This window comes from Acartia tonsa, chromosome 5 (assembly GCF_053477335.1).
Source record: "Acartia tonsa isolate MP-2025a chromosome 5, ASM5347733v1, whole genome shotgun sequence".
Classification (NCBI taxonomy): Eukaryota; Metazoa; Arthropoda; class Copepoda; order Calanoida; family Acartiidae; genus Acartia; species Acartia tonsa.
Genome location: NC_137264.1, coordinates 8204664 through 8230415, shown reverse-complemented (window position 1 = coordinate 8230415; position 25752 = coordinate 8204664). Strand labels below are relative to the sequence as shown.

The window sequence follows — 25752 nt, the reverse complement described above, 5'->3', positions numbered from 1 at the left end:
AATTTTGTCGTTCAAGTAATCTGTCTATGTCCTTTCATAATTTATTTTCAAATATTGATAAACTTTTTAAAACGACAACGCATTAATCTTTAATTATTGAAAAATATTTATTTAATGACTAATCACATAAGATTATTAATTTGGAAGTTTGGTGACTAAAGTTTACTAAAAATATATATCATTATCTATGTTTATTTGTTTACTATACAGTTTCGCAACTTTTTATCTCACTTGATATGACGTATTTTTTGGCCTGATAAAAAATGTAGTTTATTTTTTTTATGGCAGTAAAAATATATCTTTTTCAGGTTAGCAATTATCCTGGTCGGGAATCGAACTCGACTCTCCCTGTCCTACTCTCAACACCCCCACGAAACAAGCAGTCACCCGAGCCGCAAGTGGCGCAGCCGCAACGGCCCCCGCGCGGCCTGCAATCGCCCGCCACCATGCAGTCACCCCCACCCGCATATCAACACCAAAAACCTACCCCGCCAAAACCGGCGGCGGCTGTTATTGCCACTTCCTTAAAAACCGGTTTCCCCCCTATGATCATAAACAACCCCAGTTATCGGTCAGTCAGCCCGTCCCCCAACCGTTCTCCTAGTCCTGTGTGTGATTCACCCTCCCCTCCGCCTCCCCCAGCCCCCACAAGTTCGCCGCCCCCACTGTATGAGCCGCCAACCGTGGTTCCCGCCGTTGTTAGTCATACCAGGACGCGATCTCATTCCCCAGAGCCGTTTTTCCCGCCTCCACCCTCAAATGGAACTTTAAAGCGTATGACAAGCTATAGAAGGTAAGAGTTTTATTTTTTTTGTGAACAGAGCAATCAAGGATTTAAGCTGAAACATCCAGGGGACAATGGCAGATAATTTGATGTACATCCCCAATGATGATACACAAAATTACCCCTTCTGTAGATTACAATTAGGGGTTGATTCGTTCAGTGACTCAATTCAATGAACCAATAAAAATTTAATAAAAGTCCCCAAAGTTGTTATATATAAACTTTTGGGACTAGTGAAAATAACAGCCCAATGTCCCCTCCTTCCATGAATTTTCCTAAAAATTAGGGGAAATGAAAATAAGAGTAAAACCAAAATTAAGGTTGTACCCTGAGATATAAGGATAGGTAGATTTATATTTCAACATAAGCATACAAAAAAATATTATTACATTTATTCCCACTTAATACATGATAATGTACTTCCACAACCTGGGTTGGCCGTTGCAAAAGCTGAAAATACCTAAAAAATACCCAAATATAAATTAATTTAATCCCATCTAGACTTTAGAAACATAGTTTTTGAGAATTTATACTTGTACTTTTGCAGATTTCATTGTCCTATCTCCCAGTTCCTGGGTTGAACCAAAATTTTTCAATTACCATCTAGATTGGTCACGCCTGGCTTGATTTAACACTTTATAAAAGACTGTGATTTAAAGGGATAAGCCAATGGCTAATAAATTTATGTAAATAATGCACAAAATTACCCCTTCTGCAGATTACAATTAGTGGTTAAAAGGTTTAGACACTCAACTGAATGAACCAATCTTAATTCAATAAAAGTCCCCAAAATCGTTGGTTATCATATAAACAAAAATGTTGATTTAAAACTCTGGGGACTAGTGTAATAAACAGCCCATTATCTCCTCCCTCCCTGGTAAAGGGTGAAATCCTATGCCATTCTTGCAAAGTATTACCACAGTACAATAACATGCTGTCCTGTCTTGAAATTTTAGTGAAAAACTTTCATATAAAAGTCATTTGAATCCAATATTATACATTGGTTCATCATAACTATAGTTCTAATAGCAGGGTGGCCGCATTTAAATCCCCCAAAAGTGTTTTTTAAAACTCGCCAATTTTGTTTTAAACAGCTAAAAAAAATGCCTTTATAGAATTGAAAGTTTCAATTGATGTTTTAAAAAGTTTTTATCTTATTTATATCAAAAGATTTTTTTAAATTCACAGTTTTGTTAAGACATAAATTTAAACCCTTCGACAAACCTTGCTGCTATTAACAATTAAAATAAATAGAAATTTCGGACATAATATAATATTATCAGGACAATGGAGGGGGAGGGGGGGGGGGTGATGGTTTGAAACCTACTGGGTTAAGATTTAACATAGAAGGATGTTGTATTTCTTTCATTATATTGAAATACCATCAAATATTTGGGGAATTTAATAAATTTGATACATTTTTCAGTTATAATTAAACAATGATTACTCATTATTTGGTCTCATTCTTATTGAATTCCTTTAAATGCAATTTCCTTTAAATTTTCTGTCTCTCTAATACTTTTATACCCCCCATATAGTATTGCTTTAGAATTACTTTGTTAATTTATCTAAAATTAAAGGAAAAACCTTTTTTATAATGATCAAAAATAAATCAATATTTTGATATATCTATAACACTTTAATAAATTTTTTTTGATGAATCCTAAAAATTGTAACAAGTAATTAAACACTAGTGAATCACCTTTCAAATAGTCCAAACAATTAAGCTTTTTTTATTCTTAGCAAAATTGTTATTTTTTCATGGTAAATAACATCACAACCACTTTATACGTCCTAATAATGTAAGTATGTCCTTAAACAGTATTTTTATTTAAGCTGTTATGCAACAAATTTACTTACAGTTTTATTGATATTTATTCATTGTATTCTGCTTATTCAGTTCTGACACTCTACAAGTGTTAATGTTTGTTTGTCCTACCGCTTCAAAGCTTCGTTTTTACTAATGTTGTCATCCTTGATATTAAAAATATATGTTGATGCTTCTAAACTATTGGATATGATCGTCCTTGATGTCAATAATTTACTGTTTTTTGCAACAATTTTGCAATGTATTAAAAAGCTTAAGTTTTCATATGTCCGCCTAGGTTAAACACAGTAGGAAAAAATCCACTTATTCAGAGTTTATAATACATTATCAGGAAATTTAGTTTCTTGACACTTTATAAAAAAAAATGCTTTTAAAAAGATATTATAAGAAAACTTACTAGAAATTTACTTATCAAAAGTATTTTTCTCAATGCTCAAAAATAATTTAAATAAAAATGAAGGTTATTAAACAAATGTATATTTTTTACTTTTCTTGAGCTACTTTTTAAAGCTTATTAGTTTATTTCAATAAAAAAAAGTTAGCTGTGAATGATTTTGCTGTATAAAGTTTCAAATTTCTATGATTATGCAGGCTGATACTTTTAGAGAGAGAGAAAGAGAGATAGAGGAAAAAGAGGGAGATAGAGAGAGAGAGAGAGAGAGAGGGAGAGAGTATAGTCTTATAGTATTAAGCTAGACTAGAAAGAATATACATGTGAATTTTTTTCTACCTTTAATGATCAAGTGAAAATTAATTTTGAAATTATTTTTTTTTTATTTAAATGTTAGTTATTATTATGATTGTGAATTGAAATCAAAGATTAGGTTCAATGCAAGAAAATAATTTTTAATGTCCTTAAACCTTAAAACAATAAGTGGATTTTAAGGAGATTTTTAGCTTTCAAAATTTACCTCATTAATTGGTTTAGGAAAATTTCAATTTTAGGGTGGGTTTAGGCTATTTTACAAGCTCTTCTGAAGGGGAAATGTCCACATAGGCTAGGGAAAAAAGGCGCTTGTATTTTAAATGAAATGTTTGAAAAAGTAGTAAGGACTAGTAATATATATTTAGTGAATAAAGTACAGTTAAAGGCTTAAATTTAAACATCTGTTTAATTGTAGCAATGATACTCAACAATCTACTTTATTAGTAATTAATTAAGAGTTAATGCACAACAGAAATGCTATTAAGTTTATTATTATGTTTGTGATGGTTTTAGGCTAGTTTTGCCCCATCTATAACCCTTTAGTGCCTCTAGATGTTTGGGGCGTAGCAACTTGGAACATGTATTTTAATATTTCATTTAGGTACCAAAAAACATAATATGTTTAAAATGACTTAACTAAAAAGATAAACTTGATTAAAAAGTATTATTTTTGTGGATATTATCATACTTGTTTTTTTGTTTCAAATATAGATTTTGAACTCAGGGATCTAAAGGGATAAGACAAACCGTCAATGAATTGCTATACATCCCCAATGATGGTACACAAAATTACCCTTTCTAAAGATTATAATTAATGGTTGAAGCATGTGGTTCAACCAATTAAAATTCAGTATTGCCCTTAAAGTTGTTGAGCCTACGAATAGAAAAACTTTTTTATAAAACTTTGGGGACCAGTGTCCCTTACTCCCTGCTTTTAACTACCTGACTCCTATGGACAGAGACGTATAAAATTCCTTAATAAAAAACTGTCATTAAAATCATGAGTAATGTTTAATTAGTGAAAAAAGTTCGTTATTTTATAGAAAGATAATAATTTTTTCGTGAATTTCCATATCAGCAAATTTAGTTCAATTATTAAAAATTGTATTTAATTTTATTTTAAAAACTCACTTTTTATCTAATTCTAAATAGCATTATATGACCAAAAATCATTTTATTACTTATCAATTTTTATTAAGCTTATCGCAATAATTTTATCTCTTTGCAAAGATATAAAATTTTAAAGCATTTTTAAACATCTAAACTCATAAGAAATAGCTTTAAAAACATATAAATTAAGTTCTTCTACCTAATTTTTTTGGCGAATTTTTAGTGAAATATTTTTGTTTGATAAAAACAGTGATAATAATTAAGATCCTATTACTAATAGTTAAAATAAAGTGATGTCACTTCAAGTGATAAACTGAAAAAGTCAATAAACAACAAGTACGTTTTATTACAGACAGACGAACGTACAAGAATTTCAACGTGGCTCCAATCAAATATTACAGTTAGGGAGTTGAATCCATTTTTATAGAAGCAGAAATATAATCTATGATTATGGTTTGAACCCTCTAAAACTGTAATCTACCTTTCCACTTTCCCCTCTCTTGGTGAAGATATCTTCAACGCCGATACGATTTTTGAAATGTAAGATTCTACTTTCCCTTCTCTTGGTAAAGATATCTTCAACGCCGATACGATTTTTGAAATGTAAGATTCCACTTCCCCCTCTCTTGGTGAAGATATCTTCAACGCCGATACGATTTTTGAAATTTAAGATTTCACTTTTGCCTCTCTTGGTGAAGATATCTTCAACAAGAGAGACAAAAGTGGAATCTTATATTTCAAAAATCGTATCGGCGTTGAAGATATCTTCACCAAGAGAGGGGAAAGTGGAAGGGTAGATTACAGTTTTAGAGGGTTCAAACCATAATCATAGATTATATTTCTGCTTCTATAAAAATGGATTCAACTCCCTAACTGTATTATGATAGAAATTAATCGACCGTTTACATTACAAAACATTTTGTTGAAAAACAGTTTATTTATTATTTTTTATTGATTATATTATTTATCATGGCTATTATACATGTCAGGGATATAGTGAAAAGCCAATGAAAAATAAATTAATTGTATCCCCATGAATATATAGTAATTCAATAAAACGTATAGTTAGGGAAACCATTAGATTGGTGAGGTTTAGTTAATTATATTTCATTGTACTATCCCTGGTTCCCTGTGCATTTGATGTCTTTGACCTTTATCTACCTATCATCTAATATCAACGTCGTCGCAGGGATAGGTTTTAAGAAGATAAATTGAAAGGAAAAAATATTTGGGGACTCTAGAACTCATCACAAAACACCGAACTAAAATTAAGGTCTACCCTGTTCTAATATTTTTAGTAAACCCCTCCCTTCCTGTTTATCCACATATGGTTCTCTTCTTATTTTTATCAATACTAACCCCCCCCCCCCCCCCCCCCACCCCCTTAAATACATATGTGGGGTTTTTATGGATAAGGGAGGGAGCTTAGTCCAGGTGCATAGCATGTATACAATATGTAGATAAATAATAGTGTTTATTCAATCAGTAAAATAAAAAAATAAAAAATAATAACAGCAAATGCTTAAGCAATTATAAAGTTACAGGGTGTATTTTTGTCTGTCTGTTTGTTTGTTTTTACCAAATGATCTCGCTAACCACTGAACCAATATGGTTCTCCTTTACAGGGTAGCTTCTCATAGGTCTTTTGAACTTTTGTGGATGGTATCTTTAACCTCCAAGTATATAATGACCCCCCCCCCCAAAAAAAAAAAATTATTTTTCTTTTTAAAACTTTTTAAGAATAGTGGTTGGTGGGGTAAGATCCCCCCCCCCCCATCCACCTTAAGTGCTCCTAGAGGTTCCAGGTTTGAATTTATTTGTGTGAAGTAGTTTAATTAATTTATAATCTTAAATGCGGGAACATCTAATATGTAGATAAAGCCCTCTTTATGCAGATTCCTAAATACTTAAACCTTAATATAACAGCTGACTAAAGACTAAAACCTTGGTGTAATTTTACTGTTATTTTTCTTTTGAATTATCATGTGTCAATCAGTATTATATGATAAACAAATTTGGACATATGAAAGCATTATTTTCGTTCTACAACTTTTCCTCTTCGCATTTATAAAAATATATAAAAGGATAACTATGAAAGTCTTTTTAAAAACATGTTTTATCTTGTAAGTAGACATATATTACACCTTCTGTAGCGTAAAATTAGTGGTTGAAACGTTTGAACACTCAACTTCATGAACCAACCAATAAAAATTCACTTAAGTCCCAAAAGTTGTAAGAAATTTTGGGGATAAGTGTAATAAACAGCCCATTGTCCCCCCTCTCCCTTGCCATTTAAGCTTATAAATTTTATCACAATTTAATTATCCATTTATCCCTATACCTTAAACACATCTACATTTGAAAACATTTTACTTATATGGATATTGTTGTTATGTTGTTAAGATGTATGAATGAATTAAGCAAGAATATTATAATTCAGTACAAACCAATAATTATACTTTTACTTATGAAAAACAAGGATGAAAAACCATAGGTAATTTTCATGTTAACTTTTATTTTCCAGTAGGTATGGCTTCGAAACCGATTAATATCCTCTGGATTAGAACCGTTTCTCAGCCATACTGAAAAATCATGTATAGCATCGTATTGCAGACAATTTTCCACGAAAATTTAAAAAAATCATAAATTTTTTTTTTTTACTTTAATATCTTCGAAAAGCTGTTTATAATACGAACCAATAAATAACTATTCTTCATTTCAGAACTGAAGGACAGACCAACTATCCTGGCATGCAAATGTCTGCTCCAGGTATCCAGCAATCCTTTTCTGGAGTTGAAGACCTGCAGGACATGGATCAGTCATCCCCCTCCAGAAATGCAGCTAAAGGTAAATTTGAAATGTTTTCTATGGCAATTTTTTCATCTATTATCAATATTTCCAATTTTTAACAGAGACAGGGATCTTATGTGATAAGACAATGGCCAATAAATTGATGTAAATCCCCAAGGATGATACACAAAATTACACCGTCTGTAGATTACAATTTGTGGTTAAACCGTCTGAACAAACACTAAATGAACCAACCAATCAAAACTCAATATAATATGGTATGCCAACGAACAAGGAGACGATGATGAAAGTTTGAGGACTACTGTAATAAATAGCCCATTGTCCCCTTCCTTCCTGCTAAAACGAACAAATATTTATATTTCTGTAATTCAGGTGCAGCCGGCTGGCAAAAGTTTCACGGTAAAAACGGTGGACGTAGCGTGTCGGTCACACTAACAAAAGAAGAGGCGGAGTTGATACGCCAAAGGCGGCGGGAGGCGTACAGGGCGGAGAATAACATGTCTGTCCCGCTGGAGATGACCTGCAATGATGTGGCGGAGCCCCCCGTGCAAAGACATAAGCTGTCTTATACTTCAGGTATTTAAATTTACATACCAATGGATGAAAATTAAAAATGTATATTTTTACAAGGATTTAAGAACATAATAAAAGATGAATTTTACAAATATCCTCTAATATAAAGTAGTGGGTTTTTTTTTGTCTAAAGCTTAAGATTAATAAAGTGATGGTCCGAATTGATTTTGCTTTTAAGGGAAGCTTTATAAATGTCTTTGGGTGGTTTTAGGCTATTTTTCTGACCTTCTTCGCCCTCTCTTAATGGCTGCGGGCTTAGTTCTATGACTATTAATTGTATTTTTTTTTTACACAGGTACAGCTATTTCCTGGCACAACCCCACTTACCTGGAATCACCCAACCTCAAGATCGACCTGTCACAGACCACTTCCACCAGCGAAAGCAACCCAGTCAATAATAAATTAAGCAATAGTCAGCAGCCGCCAGCAAGCAGCAGCCACAAATTGTCAGCCGAAAAGCCGCCGGTTGCTGTTGCAGGCAGCCGGGTCGAAGAATTGACCAAGAAATTTTCCGGAAATAATTCTACGAGCAGGCTTATTACCGCCACCCCGCCCCCCGTGAAAAGATCCCCGTTCAAGGATCCTGAATTAATGGCGGATAGGTCAAGAAAACCCGCTGTTTCTGCTAATTCACCAAGTCCTTTAATAATGTCATCGCCACCAAATAACCCGTCACCAGTAGCAAATGGCGACGACGAGGGATCACCTCCCCCACTGCCGCCAAAACCCCGCCAAAAAATCTCAAAAATTGGATCGCCCAATGCAGATAATTTCATCGTCATGGACAATTCAAGCTATTTTGCAACTGCGGCGAATACCTCGCCGAATACAACATCATCGTCTAATTTATCACCCGGTGCCTCACTATCTAGTAGTCCTGTGGGCCAACAACAGCCACAAAGATCCCAGCAGGTACCCCTGCAGTACGACTCAAAGTCACACGACTCAACAACACCGGTGATTACACGTTTAACCGAAGCCAATCTACTATCAAGTCCCTCGGCTGTGATGAGTTTAACCAATGTTCTTTCAACCTCAACGGCAGCTGTCAAAAGTCATTCCGCTTCACAGCTGCCACCAGAGCCGCACAGCCGTAGCGATAGCGGTCTCAGCAGTCTAGGCTCGTGGAATGGCTGTGTTGGAGGTCCAGGTAGTTCTGGCGCCAGGTCTGGATCCTCCAGTGTGCGAAGCAGCAGCATTGTCTCCAACAGTTCTGCCAAACTCGAAGAGCTGTTCAACTCCAACGGCCACGGCGGCGGCAGTCGGAGCAGTGATAAGCGCAGCAGCTCAATAGTCAGCAGCTGTTCCATGAAGCTTGAGGAATTTGACGAGCTTGAAGAGGATGAAAATTGCGCGGGTACTGATGAAGGTCTTGGCGAATGTGAACAGGGTAATGGTTACCAATATCAAACCTCCATAGAAAATGGCGTCCAACGGCAGTTAGCCACAGTTAAAGAACAAAAAGAACGGCTGATCAAGGAGATTGTAGAAAATGAGCAGATCGGGATGGATATACAGAAACGGCTGGAGTCCTGTCTGACCGGCCGTGACCTGGAGAAGTATGGCGTGTACCTGGAGGAGATGGAGAAAGTTGTCCTGCTGCTTCTGTCCTTGTCCTCCAGGCTGGAGAGGGCAGAGGAAGAGCTGGCGTGTGGCAACCTTACAGACTGGGAGAAGGAGGCCATTAGGTAATTTTTATATTAATATTTAAGATGCAAACATTGAAGCTCGGTAGTGCCTATAAAAATGACGTCATATAATACAAACAACCAATGATAGGCCAATGAACAGACTAAATTACCAATAGCAGACCACTACACATTTTAACCAATGGTAGGCAAGTATGACTACTTAAAAACTTTAAAAAGCTTTGCAAATATTGTTAAAATTTCTTTTCTTTATTACAATTTTAAATTTCTTTTAAGAATGTCACCTTTTATTAATTGATACTTAATTTCTACATCCCCTATGTTACCAAAAAGAAAAGAAATACATGTTTCGGCGGTGTGCGATCATTTCTTAATATTGTCACAAAATGAATATTGATGATTCACAAAATTATCCATTCTATAAATTAAAATTAGTGGTTGAAATATTTGAACACTTAACTTAATGAATCAACCAAATAAAATTCACTAAAATCTCAAAAGTTGTAAAGCCAACAAATAAGAAAACGTTATTATAAAGCTTTGGAGACTATTGTAATAAACAGCCTATTGTCCCCCCTCTTTCTCTAATATAATGTTGCATAGGTAATGGGGCAGTTATGCGGTTTTGATAGTTGCATAATTGATTCATTTGCGGAAGTGAATGCACACTTGTTTTAACAGCTATAAATTTAAGTAGGTGTCCAGGGAAAATAATCATGTCCTATCTAGACAGTTGAAAGTTTATTGGTGTGTCTTTTGGAGAATAGAATTTTTGAAGTTTCATAGTTTTCTTTATTCTAATTACATATAATGTAGCCTCAATACCAAAGAATTTATATTTATATAAAATGGTCAAAAACCTTTTCGTTACCCAAATATTGTACGAGCTACCCAGGGGACATTGGGCTGTTTATTACACAAATCCACAAAGTTTTTCAAAACGTTTTCATATTCATTGGCTTAACAATTTTGGGCACTGTTATTAAATTTTGGTTGGTTCATTAAATTGGGTGTACTTATTGTAATCTACAAAAGGGGTAATTTTTTTATCATCATTGGGAATGTACATTAATTTATTAGCCATTGTCTTATCCCTTTAGATCCCCGCTTATACTTGTAATATTTATTTCCTAAGTAAAATCCCTATTGAAAACAATTAATATACCACATTTTATGCCTTAATTTGGAATACAGTTCAAAATTATCCACCATTTGACCCGTCATTAAGTAGAAAAGATAAAAAGGGGAAACGGTTTGGTGTGCATTCAATTCCGCATGTGTATAACATTATTTAAAAATGAAATGCACAATCTTCTTTCTTTTTTGCTTTACGTTCATTAGGAAGCACAACCTTCTTTATTTGCTACAATACAATATTATGCCAGAGAGAGAGGGGACAATGGGGTGTTTATTACACTAGTCCCCAAAGTTTTATAATAAGGTTTTCTTATTCGTTGCTTTTATAAAAATTTGATTGGTTGATTCATTGAGATGAGTGTTCTAACTTTTGACAAAGAATTTTAATCTACAGAAAAGGTAATTTTGTGTATTATAATTGAGATGTACATCAATTTATCGGCAATTGTTGAATGTGGAATTGAATGAACATCAAACGCTTTATTGTGAGGTTTTTAGATGACCATAAAGGCTATTTTTATGGTTTTATATTAAGAAACTTCATAAAATCCTTTGTTTTAAAACTAGAAATTAAGATTCCAATTTTAGAGATTTTTTTTTGGGGGGGGGGAGATTAACCTACCCTACCGCATAATATAGCCTAAAATATTACAAGACCAATACAAAGCTCTAGTACAATTAGAGAGAGAAGAGCACACAAACAGACATCTTGATACTTTAATATATAAAATTAAAAATAAGAATATGTACTTTAAAGTTTAAAAGTCCATAGATTTCTAGACATAAAAATAACGGTTTTTTATTCATTTTTAACATGTATTTATATAATTTGTTAGTAAACAAAAATTTAAGACTTGACCACACACATATATTTCTAAATTTTAAATTGTATACATTTTAACCTACATGTTACATGCAATTTTTTCATTATTTCGTTTTTTAAAACATCCATGTGTATTCAATCAGGTTGGGAGGGGACATTGGGTTTTTTATTGCACTGGTCCCCAAAGTTTTATTATAATTCGTTGGCCTAACACTTTTGGTAACTTTCATTGAATTTTAATTGGATGGTTCAATAAATAAAGTCATCAAACGTTTTAACAACTAATCATAATCTACAGAAGGGTTAATTTTGTGTATCATCATTGGGAATGTACATCAATTTATCGGCCATTGTTTATCCCTTTAGATACCTGTATTCAATAGTAGTCTAACTGCTTTATTATAAGGGGCCTGTCTGTACGTCTATTTGTAAAAATATATGGGGAAAATAAAAATTAACATGCTTGTTTTATTGCCAAAAAAAATTCGGCCCTGCTTTTCTCTCAGACATAGGCATATAATACTTGGTATTAAGAAGGCAAGATGTTTTTATAAAGCAACAAATAAAAAATTGAATAACGAATCTAGTTATAAAAACACAGATTCTAAGCTTGATATAACACTTTTGAATTTTACCATGCCGTTTTGTACCAAGTTTCAATTTGATCATATTATTCTTTTGTAACAAACTGACTGCAAGTAACTTACATATTGAAGCTGTTTATAGTGCCTATAAAAATAACATTACAAATGACAAATAATAGGCCAATACACAGACCAATTTACCAATGGCAGGCCAGTATACATATAATGGACCAATGCCGTCATTTAATTATAGGCACTATAAAAAGCTTCCACATATTTTAACTGTAATGTAAAAATCACCCGCTAGAAAACTCTGACTGCAAGGGGAAGCAGATATTATGCTGTCATTTTTAGAAGCTTATCTCAAAATTTAGGTAATATAACAGCTACGAATATGCAGACAGGGAAAGGTATTTTGTAAAACAATTTACATAGCACCAAAATTGAATGCTACATTTTTTTTAAATTGAAAATCGGTAGATTTTTAAGACTAAATTTACATAAAGCGCATTTAAGTTTTGGTGGGAAAATGTAGGATGGTTTTATCCTAACTTGATGTATATTATTATTATTCATTTGAAAATTAATCAATGTTCGTTATAAAATATTTTTTACTGTTAGAAATAATATTTAAATGAAAGCCTGCTTAGCATATGGTATCTAGATTAAAAAGAAAGCTCAAAAACAAGGAAAATTATGACCATAACTTCATAAACATCGCAGCTGCAGCAAAATAACAAAAATGTGATTTGTGAGGGCAAAACAATAGCCGGTATATCCCCAATGATTATACATAAAATTACCCCTTTTGTAGATTACAATTAGTTATTGAAACGTTTGGACACTCAAACAAATTAAAATTTATCAAGTTCCCAAAGCTGCTATGCCAACGAACAAGAAAAGCATGAAACTATGGGGACTAGTGTAATAAATAGCCCAATTTCCACTTCCTTCCCTGAACATTAAAAAAGAAATCCTAACATATCCTAGTTATAGAGAAGCTTCCAGACGGAGAACGAATTTAATTCTAATATGTAATTATTCAATCAGTTGAATTTCTCAAATTTTCATAAAGTTTGTGAAAGATGTTTAGTGGTTTTAATCAATTAAACATAAAAAGACGTCTGAATGAATACTTGAACATCTCAAAATTAAATAAAAGATTTTATAGTATGAAAATTATGTCTATGAAATTAGTTAGAAACTAGTTTTGAACCTTACCAAACTTTTATACGGCCAATAAAGGCCTAAAAAAGTTAAGTAAATCTAATGCTATGGCTTCTATAAATGGTTTATGGTTTACCCCTCTGCGGGCGACTTTACAATTTCTTTTAGAAATAAAAATGTAAGTTAGGTTTTACTTTTAATAAAACTAGCTGGTTCGACAATATTAACTTCTATGTGGTTTAAATTGAAAATTCTTTCTTTTTTACATAATCGACTATAGGTTTCTGAAATTTGACTCGACCATTTCGTCTGGAGAGGGTTAAGTAGGTTGTTAACTCGATTGCTCCACCTAATCTTTATAGGCATGAATATCACGAGGCAGGATATTCAGGGATATAAAGGGATAAGACAATGGCAGATAAATTCATTTTCATCCTCAATGATGGTACACAAAAGTACCCTTTCGTGGTTGAAACGTTAGGACACTTAACTTAAGGAACCAACCAATCAGAATGCACTAAAAGTCTCCAAAGTTGTTGAGGCAACGAAAAAGAAAAATTTGGGGACTAGTGTAAGAAACAGCCCAATGTCCCCTCCCTCCCTGGAGGATATTATACACACACACACACACAAGCAGACAGACATGCCAGATAGACAAACGGTCTCAACTTTAGGTCAAACTTACCATGTAAAAGAAAAAAGAAAACTATTCTATTAAAAATACTTTAGGGAAAAAATAATATGAATTTGAATTTACAAAAATCGCTAAATCCTATCCTATCACATAAAGTAGTAAACTTTTTTGTCTGTAGCGAAGGATCTCGCTAAACACTAAACCAACATGGTTCTCCTTTGCTGTAAAGCTTATTAAAGGTCCTGAGATGGTTTTTGGCTATTTTGTTTTTACAAAGAAGTCTAGGTATGTATGGTAGTAGGTTATTTTTCTGCACTTCCATATACCCTCGAATATAGAGCCCCTAGATGCTGGGGGCGCAGCCGCTAGTATATTTATATTGTATTGTATATATAATTTGTGATGTTCTTTTTGGAATAAATCTCCCTTTACAAGCACTACCAATGAATGGAAGAAAGTATTATATAAGGATCAAAGATACAGGGAGGAAGGGGACATTGGACTGTCCCCAAAGTTTTATGATAACGTTTTCTTTCTCGTTAACTCAACAACTTTTGGGAATGCTATTGCATTTGATTGGTTGCTTTATTAAGTTGTGTGTCCAAACGTTTCAACCACTAATCATAATCTTCAAAAGGGAAAATTTTGTGCATCATCATCGGTGCATTATCCCTTTAGAACCCTGTCAAAGATAAGACCATTTGCAATATTAAAATACTAAAGATAAAAGTAGAAAAATCAACATTCATTTTTCGTCCTTTTAAGATCCTATCAAAGATTTTTATTGTCCCGATAGTGCAATATTTTTATCTAAAAAAGGTAGCATATACTCAGACATTTATTTAGATAAAGGCCATTACAGACCTACATTAATTTTCAGGGATCTATAGGGATAAGACAATGGCCGATAAATTGATGTACATCCCAAAAGATGATGCACAAAATTACCCCTTTTGTAGATTGAACGTTTGAACTTAATGAATTAACCAATAAAAATTCAATAAAAATCCCCATAGTTTTGAAGCAAACGAATAAGAAAACATTATTATAAAACTTTGGGGACTAGTGATTAATTTTACTATACTAATGATAAGAGAAAGATAAAATTAAGGTTGCTAAAAATTTAATACAATCTAGAAAAAAAGGTGGCGTGCAACTGACTTTGGAAGAGAGCAATTTTCATATTCGTTCGCTTTAAAACTTTGGGGACCCTTATTGAATTTTAATTGGTGGTTTATTAAGTTTAGTATCCAAACGTTTCAACCACGAATTGTAATCTACAGGAGGGTTAATTTTGTGTACAATATTTGGGGATGAACATCAATTTATCGCCCATTGTCTTATTCCTTTAGATCAATGATTGCTATCACTAATTGCAAAATTCTTAATTTTTATAATATTATTATCATTGTTAATATGTAAAGCCTTATAGTTACATGAATATTTATATATTTAGACACTAATCTAATAATTCTAATTAATTTGCAAAAACAAACATCACATAATAATTCTAACATAATTCTATGCATCGTCTCATAATCTTATTATTCAATTTGACATAATATCTTCAGGGATAGGAGCGTGAAAGATTAATTTTCTACGAAAATCTTAAATCTTAATTTGATTTAAAGTAGCTTGTAATTTTTAGGGATTGTCAAAGAAGTGTAAATTTAGACGTTATTGGCTTTACCCCCCAAGAATTTAATATTTTTAAAGCAGATATATGGCAATAAGGCATAATTTAAGATACTTTCATTTTAATAACAAGGTAGCCTCCCCTCTCCACCCCCCATTTATTAATTTTACCTTTAAACCATTTATTTCAATAAAACTCCCCCTCCCTCTTTTTTTTACTTTCCTGGAACCTACATATTTATATAGACTATGGGCATACAAAGTAAAATTATACTGTTTTTGACATTATTTGGCCTATGGCTATTTGATACAAGTTTTCCATATTTGATCAGGAAAACCCCTACTCCCCCCCCCCCCTTGGACTTTCCCCGATTAAAAAATCATGGGATGCCCTTCCCTTATTTTTAAACTATTTTCACAAAACAGCAAAATTCATAGTTTTAAAAAGAGAATATTTTCTATAATTTTGGTTGGTCCGTCCGTAACGGTTAGCTTTTTTTGTTTAACGGTTATCTCTTTTCGTTAATTCAGACATGTTAGAATTGTCTTACCAATTTTAAACTTTGCATTTGATTCCTATAACAGTTTGGTACGATTTAGAAAGCGTAGCACCTCCATAATCTCTACCAGAAAGTCCGCACGTGATTTTAATTTTGTGGTTTTGAAGGAACACCATCTCATAGTTTCCTCTCGTTCTTTTCTCATCTAAAATGATAGGGGCGCGTGAATTTAACCAAGAAAAAGCTCACAATTTTACATGTAAAAACAGATGATGTGATTTTTGTAGAAATTTAGGTTCATCATGAAATCTTGGAAAGAAATCTATTATATTTGGTGTTAAAATATTAGTTTTAAATTGTATAGTTATTACACTTTTGGATTTAGGTCATTTTTTGTCTTCAGATTCAATTGATAAAAAGTTGGATTTTTAGGTTAAGCAGCCAATCATGCTGTTTTCATAGTGTCTATAAAAAATGACGCCATACTGGCCAATTATTGGTCAATTAAAATGTATACTGGCCTGCCATTGGTAATCTAGTCTGTGTATATGGCTATAATTGGTCTTTTTGTCAGTAATAGTATAAAGGGCTTCACCAATCGTATTTTTAAAACTATTTGTGATAAGTTTTTATATCGGATCTTTTTTAGGCGTAAAAGAGACAAGCTGAGCCACCAGTTAGAAGAAGCACATTTGCTACGTGACAGATCCAACAAGCGCCAGGTCAAGGTGGAGGACATTCTGTCCAGAGAGTTGGGGGATCAGGTCCTCCATACCTTCAGAATATACATAAGCAGGCGCGAGGAGCTGCTTAGGTCGCAGAGGGCCTGTGAAGAGGCGGAACGATCAATTCTACCCGCCGTTACCACAGTTTAAAGATAACTGAACCGAGACATTTTTGAAAATGGCGGATTTTTTTTTATAAAACAGCTGATATAGTACATATTAAATGGCGGACTGCTATACAAAATCAGCTGTTTCATAATGGCGGATTTTTATGTGAGATATTAGAATGTTTTTTACTGAGTGTAAAAAAGACAATTTAAACCTTGTAACAAGTGATATCTATGACAAGGTAATATAAGAAAAAGAACTCTATTAATCTCTAAACTATATCATCAAAATAAAACTAGAAATAAATAAAATAAGGCTTTGTGATACTTTCTGTGTAAAAGTTATCAAAAATGCCGTTAGCATTTCAATGATATGTTGGCTTCCAAAAATAATTTAGTGACCTCAAAAAATACACTTACTATGTAATACAAAATTAATACCTATTGCTGCTTTTGAGAAAATTAGTTTTTAGCAAAAAAATGCTTATATTTATTTAGAAAAATCTTAAAAATTAATAAGCAAGACTGAAAAAAGTTTAGTAGTTGGCAGCTGAAAAAAAAATCAAATCAAACATAAAATTAAAACTTATGTTCAAAATTGAGATCTCTAAATTTCTATTTTCTTCCCAAAATGAATGAACAAAGGGTCTAGCAATATTATTATATTATGTAAACTATGTTTATTTTTATATATCAATAAAATTTTTGTTTTCATTATTTTGTATCATACACTTAAATAAAAATACTGCAATAAGGGGCTTCATGTAACATTACTTGAAAAAAATAAAGCATTTTTTTGTAATGCAATTTTACATTTACTCAATATGTCTTTAATTGTAATGTACTAAAAGTAATTTTTTAGACACTGATTTAGCTTTTTTTAAGCCAATAGATGGCTTCTAGTCCCGGGATTTTTGTATGCTTCTGTGATATTTGTACATTTAATAAAATTTATAACAATTTTTGGTGGTGAAATCTTATTTCTTAGTAGATCATTTTAAAATGATTATGTAATGTTTAACATATCCAAAGACAAAAAAACATATTGAAACATCTATTTAATTGTTACTTTAAAGCTATTCAAAAACTGAACACAGTAATAGTGTCTGACTGATTATGACGTAACAAAAAAAATTAGCCAATGAGAGGCCACTATAAATTTTACCATTGGTCAATAACGGCCTCTCATTGGCTAATTTTTTTTTGTTACGTCATAATCAGTCAGACACTATTACTGTGTTCCAAAAACTCCATGCATTTTTTGTGTTTTTTTTTATTTTCATAAACCATAATTATGGAGTATCTTTTTACGGCATAAAAATAACAATAATTCAAACTGCATGGCTATAATATTTCAAAAAGATTCCTCGTGTAAAATAATCTGTTCTCTTTGATTTATATACATAAAGATTATATAGTAATTATAGATACAGATAAGTTTTATTATAAAATAATAGTTATTTATCGCATCGTACTATAGCCAGCTTTCCGTGGATATTAAAATGAAAAATTATGATATTAAAAACAGTTTTGTTAACCCCGAGGGGGCGATGGTCCGGGCTAACAAAATTGGTATTAATATTAAGAATTTTGTTCTAATATTCGCTGAAAATTGTCCGTAGTAAGATGCTTTACATGATTTTTCAGTATGGCTGACAACCGATTATAATCCAGCGAATATTAATCGGTTCCGAAACCATACTGTAATAAGTATATTAGGACAGACAAACAAATTGAATGTTCTTTGGGGGTCAAAAAATAATTTTTCAAAGCCTTTGAAACTTAAACTAAAAACTAAGCTTAAATTACTGTCTGTCCTATCCCATATTTATTAATATGAATCCTTATCTATATTGTAATTGAACTAAATTTTTGCAGAACTTATTATTATAGAATAATTATTATAATGTACTTAATTTGTGTTTATTTCAGTTTATATTATAAAGAATAAATGTTATATGAAAGAAAATAAGTTGTTGTTTTCTATTTTTGCAGCGAAGCTACTCAACAAAAATTTCGTGCTGTTCTCTTAGAAATTTCTACAAATTCTAGTTCAAAGATTCCAAATAAATCCAATGTTGGAGAGGACATTGGATTTTAAATTAAACTAGTGTGGTAGCTTAAGTTTCACTAGCGTCTACGCCCCCTAGAGGCCTCTAGTGGCACTTCAAATGCTTTTTTTATATTTAAAATATATCTGTATTAGGTTGACGTATATGTTGTGTTGGAATCTCTATGTAAAATCGAGAAACGCAAAAACAATTTCGATTTTTCTTTATTTCTCTTGGGTGGGTGGTGGTACCCTCCCCCAAAATAGTTATAAACGAGATCCTTAGGTACAAACAGACATCCTGTTACTATAACAAAAGTGCTTTTAAAAATTCAGATTTGTCCGTGCTAACATTCAGTGACCAAACTATTCCACCAATAATAAGCAGAAGGGACAACTAAGTTTATCATATTTGGGGGTATTTCAATTCATTGTAATCTCAATTCAAATACACTGAATGAAAAATTTTGCTCCTATTTATTCTGAAAGGTTGCGTGATTTTAGATTCTGATATAAAAGCAATAGAATGTCTATAAGTCTTTCTCTGTTTAACTAAGGATATCACTTACTGCTAGACCGACATGGTTCTCCTTTACAGCAAAGCTTCTTATATGTCTACCCAGGACTTAATTAATACCATAAAAAAAACCTAGTTTTTACCACTTTTACGGTAAAATTTTACCAGCCTTTACGTTTTAAAAGGTGGTAAAATTTTACCGTAACCGTGGTAAAAACACTTTTTGTGGTATTTTCTCACGCTTTTTACCAGCTTTTTTTACCACAATTATCGGTAAAATTTTACCAGATTTCCGGTAAAATATTACCATTTTAGGACGCAAATTTATACCAGATTTTGACCAATTTTTACCACTTTTTTGGTAAAATCTTACCGCAAATTTCTGTAAGATTTTACCGAAAAAGTGGTAAAACTGTTCAACACCTGGTAATATTTTTGTCCTAAATTGGTAAAATTTTACCGGAAATCGGGTAAAATTGACCAAAAATTGTGGTAAAATCGGGTGGTAAAAATCGTGAGAAAGTAGTAAAAAACGACTGACCCTAATTATAGAGAAGCTTCGTTTTTAAAAATAGAAAAAATTATAAAATTTTTTGTTGTATTTTTATATTTATTTAACTTGAACATAAAATAATAATTCTAATAAATCAGCAGCCGTTCTCAATGTCGCGCAGCTGAGGACCCTTGGGTGCGCCGCCAAACACACAAGTGTTCTTGATTCTACTGCTCTGGCCGAAAACTGTTGCGCAACCTCCTGGAATTGCTGGGCACCGGCCCCATTCCCTCGTATAACCATGATATTCAACCTGGAATAAAATTGCTCATTAGTTAATTAGATAATTACAGGGATATAAAGGGATAAGACAATGGCTGATAAATTGATGTTCATCTCTAATGATGATACACATCGTTACCCATTCTGTAGATTACAATAAGTGATTGAAATGTTAGGACACTCAACTTAATGAACCAACCAATAAAAAATCAATAAAAGTACCCAAGGTTGTTAGGCCAAAGAATAAGAAAATGTTATTTGAAAACTTTGGGGGCTAGTGTAATTTACAGCCCAATGTCCCATCCCTCCCTACTAAATATCTAATCTATAATACAAAGTAGAACGATGTCTGTCTGTCTGTCCGTCCGTCCCAAAGATAAAGCCTATACTCGCTGTTTACGCAAATGTGTCAGAACTTCCCCCCCCCCCTTACTCTCACACCTAAAATTTTCTTTTGAAAGCAAAAATAAAAGTGTGTAGGTTCGACTCCCCCTCTCCCCCCTCATTCATTTCCTACAGGCATCTTGACACGTGGCAAAAAAATCAGCAAACTTATCTAACTAAACATCTTTGAAAACGCAGAACGAGAAAAAATAAAGGGAAAGCTTACCTGGAAAACATAAGCAGTAACAACATCCGTGGCTAACAAGAACAGGCTGGGGCCATAGTACTCGGCTTTACTGAATATATGCTTCAAACTGTTGGGCAAACTTCCCTCCAACACGTGGCGTATGCAGTCGCTGAACGCGGGGTCCTAAGTTATGGAGGATTAAATGAAGGAAGGAAGTGGACTGTTTATTACACTAGTCCCCAAAGCTTTATTTTCTTCTTCGTTGCTTTTACAACTCTAGGGACTTTTATTGAATTTTGAATGGTTGATTAATCAAGTTAAGTGTCTAAAGCTTTCAACAACTAATTATACTCCACAGAAGGGGTAATTTTGTGTATCATCATTGCTGATGTACATCAATTTATCCGCCATTGTCTTGTCCCTTTAGATCCCTGTCCCAAACAAGTACTAATATTAGATAAATTTAGACCTAAACCCCAGGCAGGGAGGGTAAAATATGGTGTAAATATCATAATGGTATCCAAAGTTTCAGAAACAAGTTTACTTATTCGTCAACTCAAAAACTTTGAGTACCTAATTTTTATTAGGTAAATCTTGATTTAATTTCAATACTTCGTCTTTTGTCCTATCCCATAAGAACCATGTTTCCCGTTGTGTCTACAGAAACGTAAATTATTTTAGTACAATCTTTTTTTAAACTTAAACAATATTTTACTTCGTCTTAAATCATTTAATAACCCATTCCTGAATAGCCTTCTTTAAGAAGTTGAGCATAGATTTTAGCAAGGCAGCCCGCTTGGGTAGGCAGGTCAAACCAGGCTTGGGTACATCCTAAATAGAGATAGGTTGTTAGAAGATTTTAGCAAGGCAGCCCGCGTGGGTAGGCAGGTCAAACCAGGCTTGGGTACGTCCTAAATAATCAGATAGATTGATATTAATAATATGTTTTGTTATATTTAACTATTTTCAATAGTATAGGGCTACGTTATAGGATTTTATTTTTATTTAAGCAAAGTTTGTGTTATACAATATAAGATTAAAATCAATATGTGATGCAATCTTTAACATGCGATCCTTTTCAAGACAGACGGCGAGAAACCAGTATATAATTTACTACGTCCGTCGGTCATGCTTTAAAAGACAAAGAAACTTATTTTTATAAATTGTGCGTATTTTTCTTTATTTCTATGATATACATTATGGATGATGTCAACCTTGTTTTTTTACCTAGCTTTCAGTGTAATACTTGTATATCAAACCATGAAAAACATACCTAGTAACAAAAGTAATGTGTTCCAATTCACTGCTGGCCAACTGTATGACCTTAAGGAGTGACTCCAACATGCCGCAGGACACCAGCGCCTCGCCGCCGCTCTCATACGACGCCAGGTGGTACAGGAACAGCCCGGAATACAGCAGACCCTGAATATTTTGGTTAGGTTAAAAAGTTATCATTCCTAAGTAAAGAACAGAATAAAAATATGGAAATAAATATTATATATTTAAAGTAATAAAGAAAGATGGATAAATAAAGATCGGTCTTATATGTATTTGATTTGTTTGGTTTTATTTTCTTCCATTCTAGTTTGTAAAGAGAGTTTAAAAATGCATGTTTTAAAAATTAACAATGCTGAGCTTACAAACCGCTGGATCGATCTGTATGGTTCTCCTATTCAATTAGCTTCTCATAAGATCAGGGAATGTTTATAACTATATATATATATTCTCACTCCTAGGAAAAGTAACCCTAATATTGTTTTTTTTTTAATTCTTATTAAAACTAAACAGTAAAGAAAGGGCACCCCAGTACATTTTACGAATGCTCTATGCAAGGTGAAATTCCGAGATCTTAAGCTTCAGACAAAAAAAAGCCTTCCTACTTTATAAAATAAGACATGTGAAAAGCCATTAAAGGGAGTGTGAACGTAAAAATTTCTCATCTGATTATCAAATCTTAACATTTACTAAGCACATTTCACTACACTGATCAACCAAAAACGTCCTATTAACAAAAATATCCAGAAATAATGCCTTGATTTTATGGTATTTTGAGAGGGAAAAAGGAAAAAACAGGGAAAATCTGAACGTTTTTGATTCTTATAATGTTTGTAGGGATATTTAACTTGTCATATATAGTTGAAACAATTTACTTACTGTTAAGGATTTATTTTATGCTATAAAATTGCCAATTAGTTTTTTTATAACGTAGTAGTTAGGTAATAAAGACATATTTTAAATTCGTATTATTGACAAAAAAAATACCTCACTGTCTACAAAGGGTTGAATCTCATAGGTTAATTAAAATAATAATATCCTTTTTTATTATTAAATCGGCGTTATCCTCTTAGAAATTTTTTTTTCAATTTTTTTCAATTTTGTACCCCCCCCCCCCCCCCCCCACTACCGACGAACAACTATTTTAGGTTAGGTTAGGTTTTAGGCTAGGGAGCCGAGCGCTGCGGCTAGGCAGGCAAGTGGGCCGAGCGCTGCGGCTAGGCAGGCAAGGGGGCCGAGCGCTGCGGCTAGGCAGGCTAGGGAGCCGAGCGCTGCGGCCAGAGTTCATAGTTCGCTGTAGGGGGGGGGGGGGGGGGGGGTAATCAAATTTTCAATATTGAAAAAAAAATTTCTAAGAGGATAATACCAAAAAATCAATTTAATGGACATTTTATATAATACGGAAAATTTCTTCCTTTCCCTGTACCTTATAAAAATCGTCGGAAAAAGCCGTTTTTTAAGCAAACAAAAGCGCGTTTTGCTCTATCTGTGAGATATTATGAATGAGATAATGTTAAGATTTGATATTAAGATGAGAAAAATTTACGTTCACAGTCCCTTTAAAGACACAATACCTGTAATAATAATGTACAAACTTTTCAACCAATAATAATACCCTGGCCTTTCTAATTATAAGCCTAGGCAGAGCCATGCTGGTGATGCTAGCTCAAGCGTGGACCGTGGTTTATGTAGAACTGAACTTCTGAAGCCAATAACCAATTACAGGGTTACGAAAGTTTAAATTGATGTTTTTTTTTTTTAATGTTAATATTGAATGTAATATAGTTTTGTAATGACATATAAAATATATTCGATAGAATATAAAAAAATATAGTGCATTCAATATTAAAAAAAAATATTTAAATATATATAGTTGTTAACCATATATGAATCTATTTCCGGCCGGGTTCTTAAAAGATAATGCCGCGTTTTTTCGACATTTTTTACGCTATGAATAACAAGCGCGACATTCGCGAAATCTAAAAGAGTATACAATGATTTATTTAATTATTTCGCTTTTGATGGTACGGCCTTCATAGAAAAAAAAAGATTATCTTCAATCCATTTTTGCTGCATATTAATTAATGCATCTTTTTAGAGCTGTGTTAGACATTAGAAAAATTGCTAAAAAAATAATTTAAAATTCAGTATTGTTATGTTATATACTCTGTTTGAAATTCTATCGTCAACGTTCAATCAATCAATGTCTAAAAAACACCAAAAAAATGTGGCATTCATCTTTTAAAAACCCATCTCGGTGGTATTTCCGGTTGGCAAAGACAACATAAATATAGAAATCATGAAACATTGTTGTTCCACAATTTTGCCACATTTTTAAACATCTTGCTTAAAAAAAATCTTCCAAACAAATTGTAAATTCTACAAATTTAAATATTTAGAGAAAATTGAGTAGTAATTTACTTCTTGATTCAAAATATTTGATTAAATTGAATCAAAACTAATAATTATTTTTGGCACTCTATATTCAAATAATCATAAGCTTATCAATAGTGCGCATGCGCGCACAGAGGTGCCATAAATTTCAAAACTTAAAAATATAAGTTTTGTAGCGAAATGATCTATAATTCGAAATCTCTGTCTTTCTTTTAGAAACATTCAGGGGAATATACGAAAGCTTATATTTATATTAAAGATGAAAAATCGATAAATTCAAATGCACACGGCACATCTGCGTACACACACACCTGGATTTTTTTTCTTTTAATTTTAATTCGTATGAAGCTAGCTCTAATAAGTAAATATTAAATTTGATATATTTTTGACGATGCGGGAGGATGTTTTAAAAGAAATGATGAAATAATTTTCAAGGTTTTAAAAAAAAGTTAGCTTCTTTTATGCGAAAAAATTCAATAAAAAGTAAAAATTTTTACCAAAAAGTTGGTCAAATTTTACCAAGTTTTTTTTTTGTCAAAGTCCAAAAATCTGGACTTAGCCTAAAAATTTACCTTGTCAATTTTTACCAAAAAGTTGGTCAAATTTTACCAAGTGTTTTTTTTTGTCAAAGTCCAAAAATCTGGACTTAGCCTAAAAATTTACCTTGTCAATTTTTACCAAAAAGTTGGTCAAATTTTACCAAGTTCATTTTTTTTGTCAGAGTCCAAAAATCTGGACTTAGCCTAAAAAAATACCTTGTCAAATTTTACCAACTTTTTGGTAAAAATTGACCAAATTGCGTTTTTTTGTCTAAGTCCGAAAATTCGGACTTAACCTGAAAAATAGAGTTGTAAAATTGACCACATTTTTGGTAAAACTTCCAAATGTGGTAAAATTAAAAAAAAAAAAAAATTTTAAATTTAGGCTTCATTGTATAGAAGTCATTATTTTAAAGTACTACAACTGATTATGAAGAGCTGTTTTTAATTTAAAACACAAAAAACGGGGTTTTTTGTTTCGTCAAATTTTACAAAAAAAATGGTAAAATTTTACTAATTTTTTGGCTAAAATTTTTGCTGGTAAAATTTACCACGAAACTGGTAAATTTTACCAGCTTGACCAGCTTTACCACTTTTCCGGTAAAAAGGGTGAAATTTTGTGGTATTTCGTAGAACCTGGGTAGGGAAGGTTATAAATATTAATAAAAGCGCCCATGGAAAATATATCTTCGACCCTTTGTTTACTTTTTCTTTTTTTAACTAAATATTAAAATTAAATGTTAAAGGGTTGATAACCCTCACCCCCTCCCCCCTCCCGATAGTCTCGAATAAAATGTTTCAACAGCCGTTTAGATATCTTAAGTAACAAACAGACGAATAAAGTTAAGAAAAATACAT

The 25752-nt window shown here is 32.5% G+C and overlaps 2 protein-coding genes across 2 annotated transcripts in view; one reads left to right on the top strand and one right to left on the bottom strand.

Moving 5' to 3' along the window:
• LOC145318680 (uncharacterized) overlaps positions 1 to 17733 on the top strand; it is a 132833-nt gene extending 115100 nt beyond the window's left edge. Inside the window, exons 4-8 of the mRNA XM_080160117.1 lie at positions 309 to 793; positions 7151 to 7275; positions 7612 to 7815; positions 8108 to 9500; positions 16591 to 17733. Coding sequence (XP_080016243.1) covers positions 309 to 793; positions 7151 to 7275; positions 7612 to 7815; positions 8108 to 9500; positions 16591 to 16816 — 2433 coding nt within the window. The 3' untranslated portion in view covers positions 16817 to 17733. The remainder of the gene's footprint in view (positions 1 to 308; positions 794 to 7150; positions 7276 to 7611; positions 7816 to 8107; positions 9501 to 16590) is intronic.
• Positions 17734 to 19929: 2196 nt separating this feature from the next.
• On the bottom strand, positions 19930 to 23654 carry LOC145318679 (E3 ubiquitin-protein ligase HUWE1-like). Its single transcript, XM_080160116.1, has 5 exons — positions 23536 to 23654; positions 21960 to 22108; positions 21433 to 21517; positions 20726 to 20871; positions 19930 to 20146 (listed from the first exon to the last, which is right to left on the bottom strand). The coding sequence occupies exons 3-5, from the start codon at positions 21458 to 21460 to the stop codon at positions 19988 to 19990; spliced, it is 333 nt and encodes a 110-aa protein (XP_080016242.1). The 5' UTR covers positions 21461 to 21517; positions 21960 to 22108; positions 23536 to 23654; the 3' UTR covers positions 19930 to 19987.
• Between the last annotated feature and the right edge of the window lie 2098 nt (positions 23655 to 25752).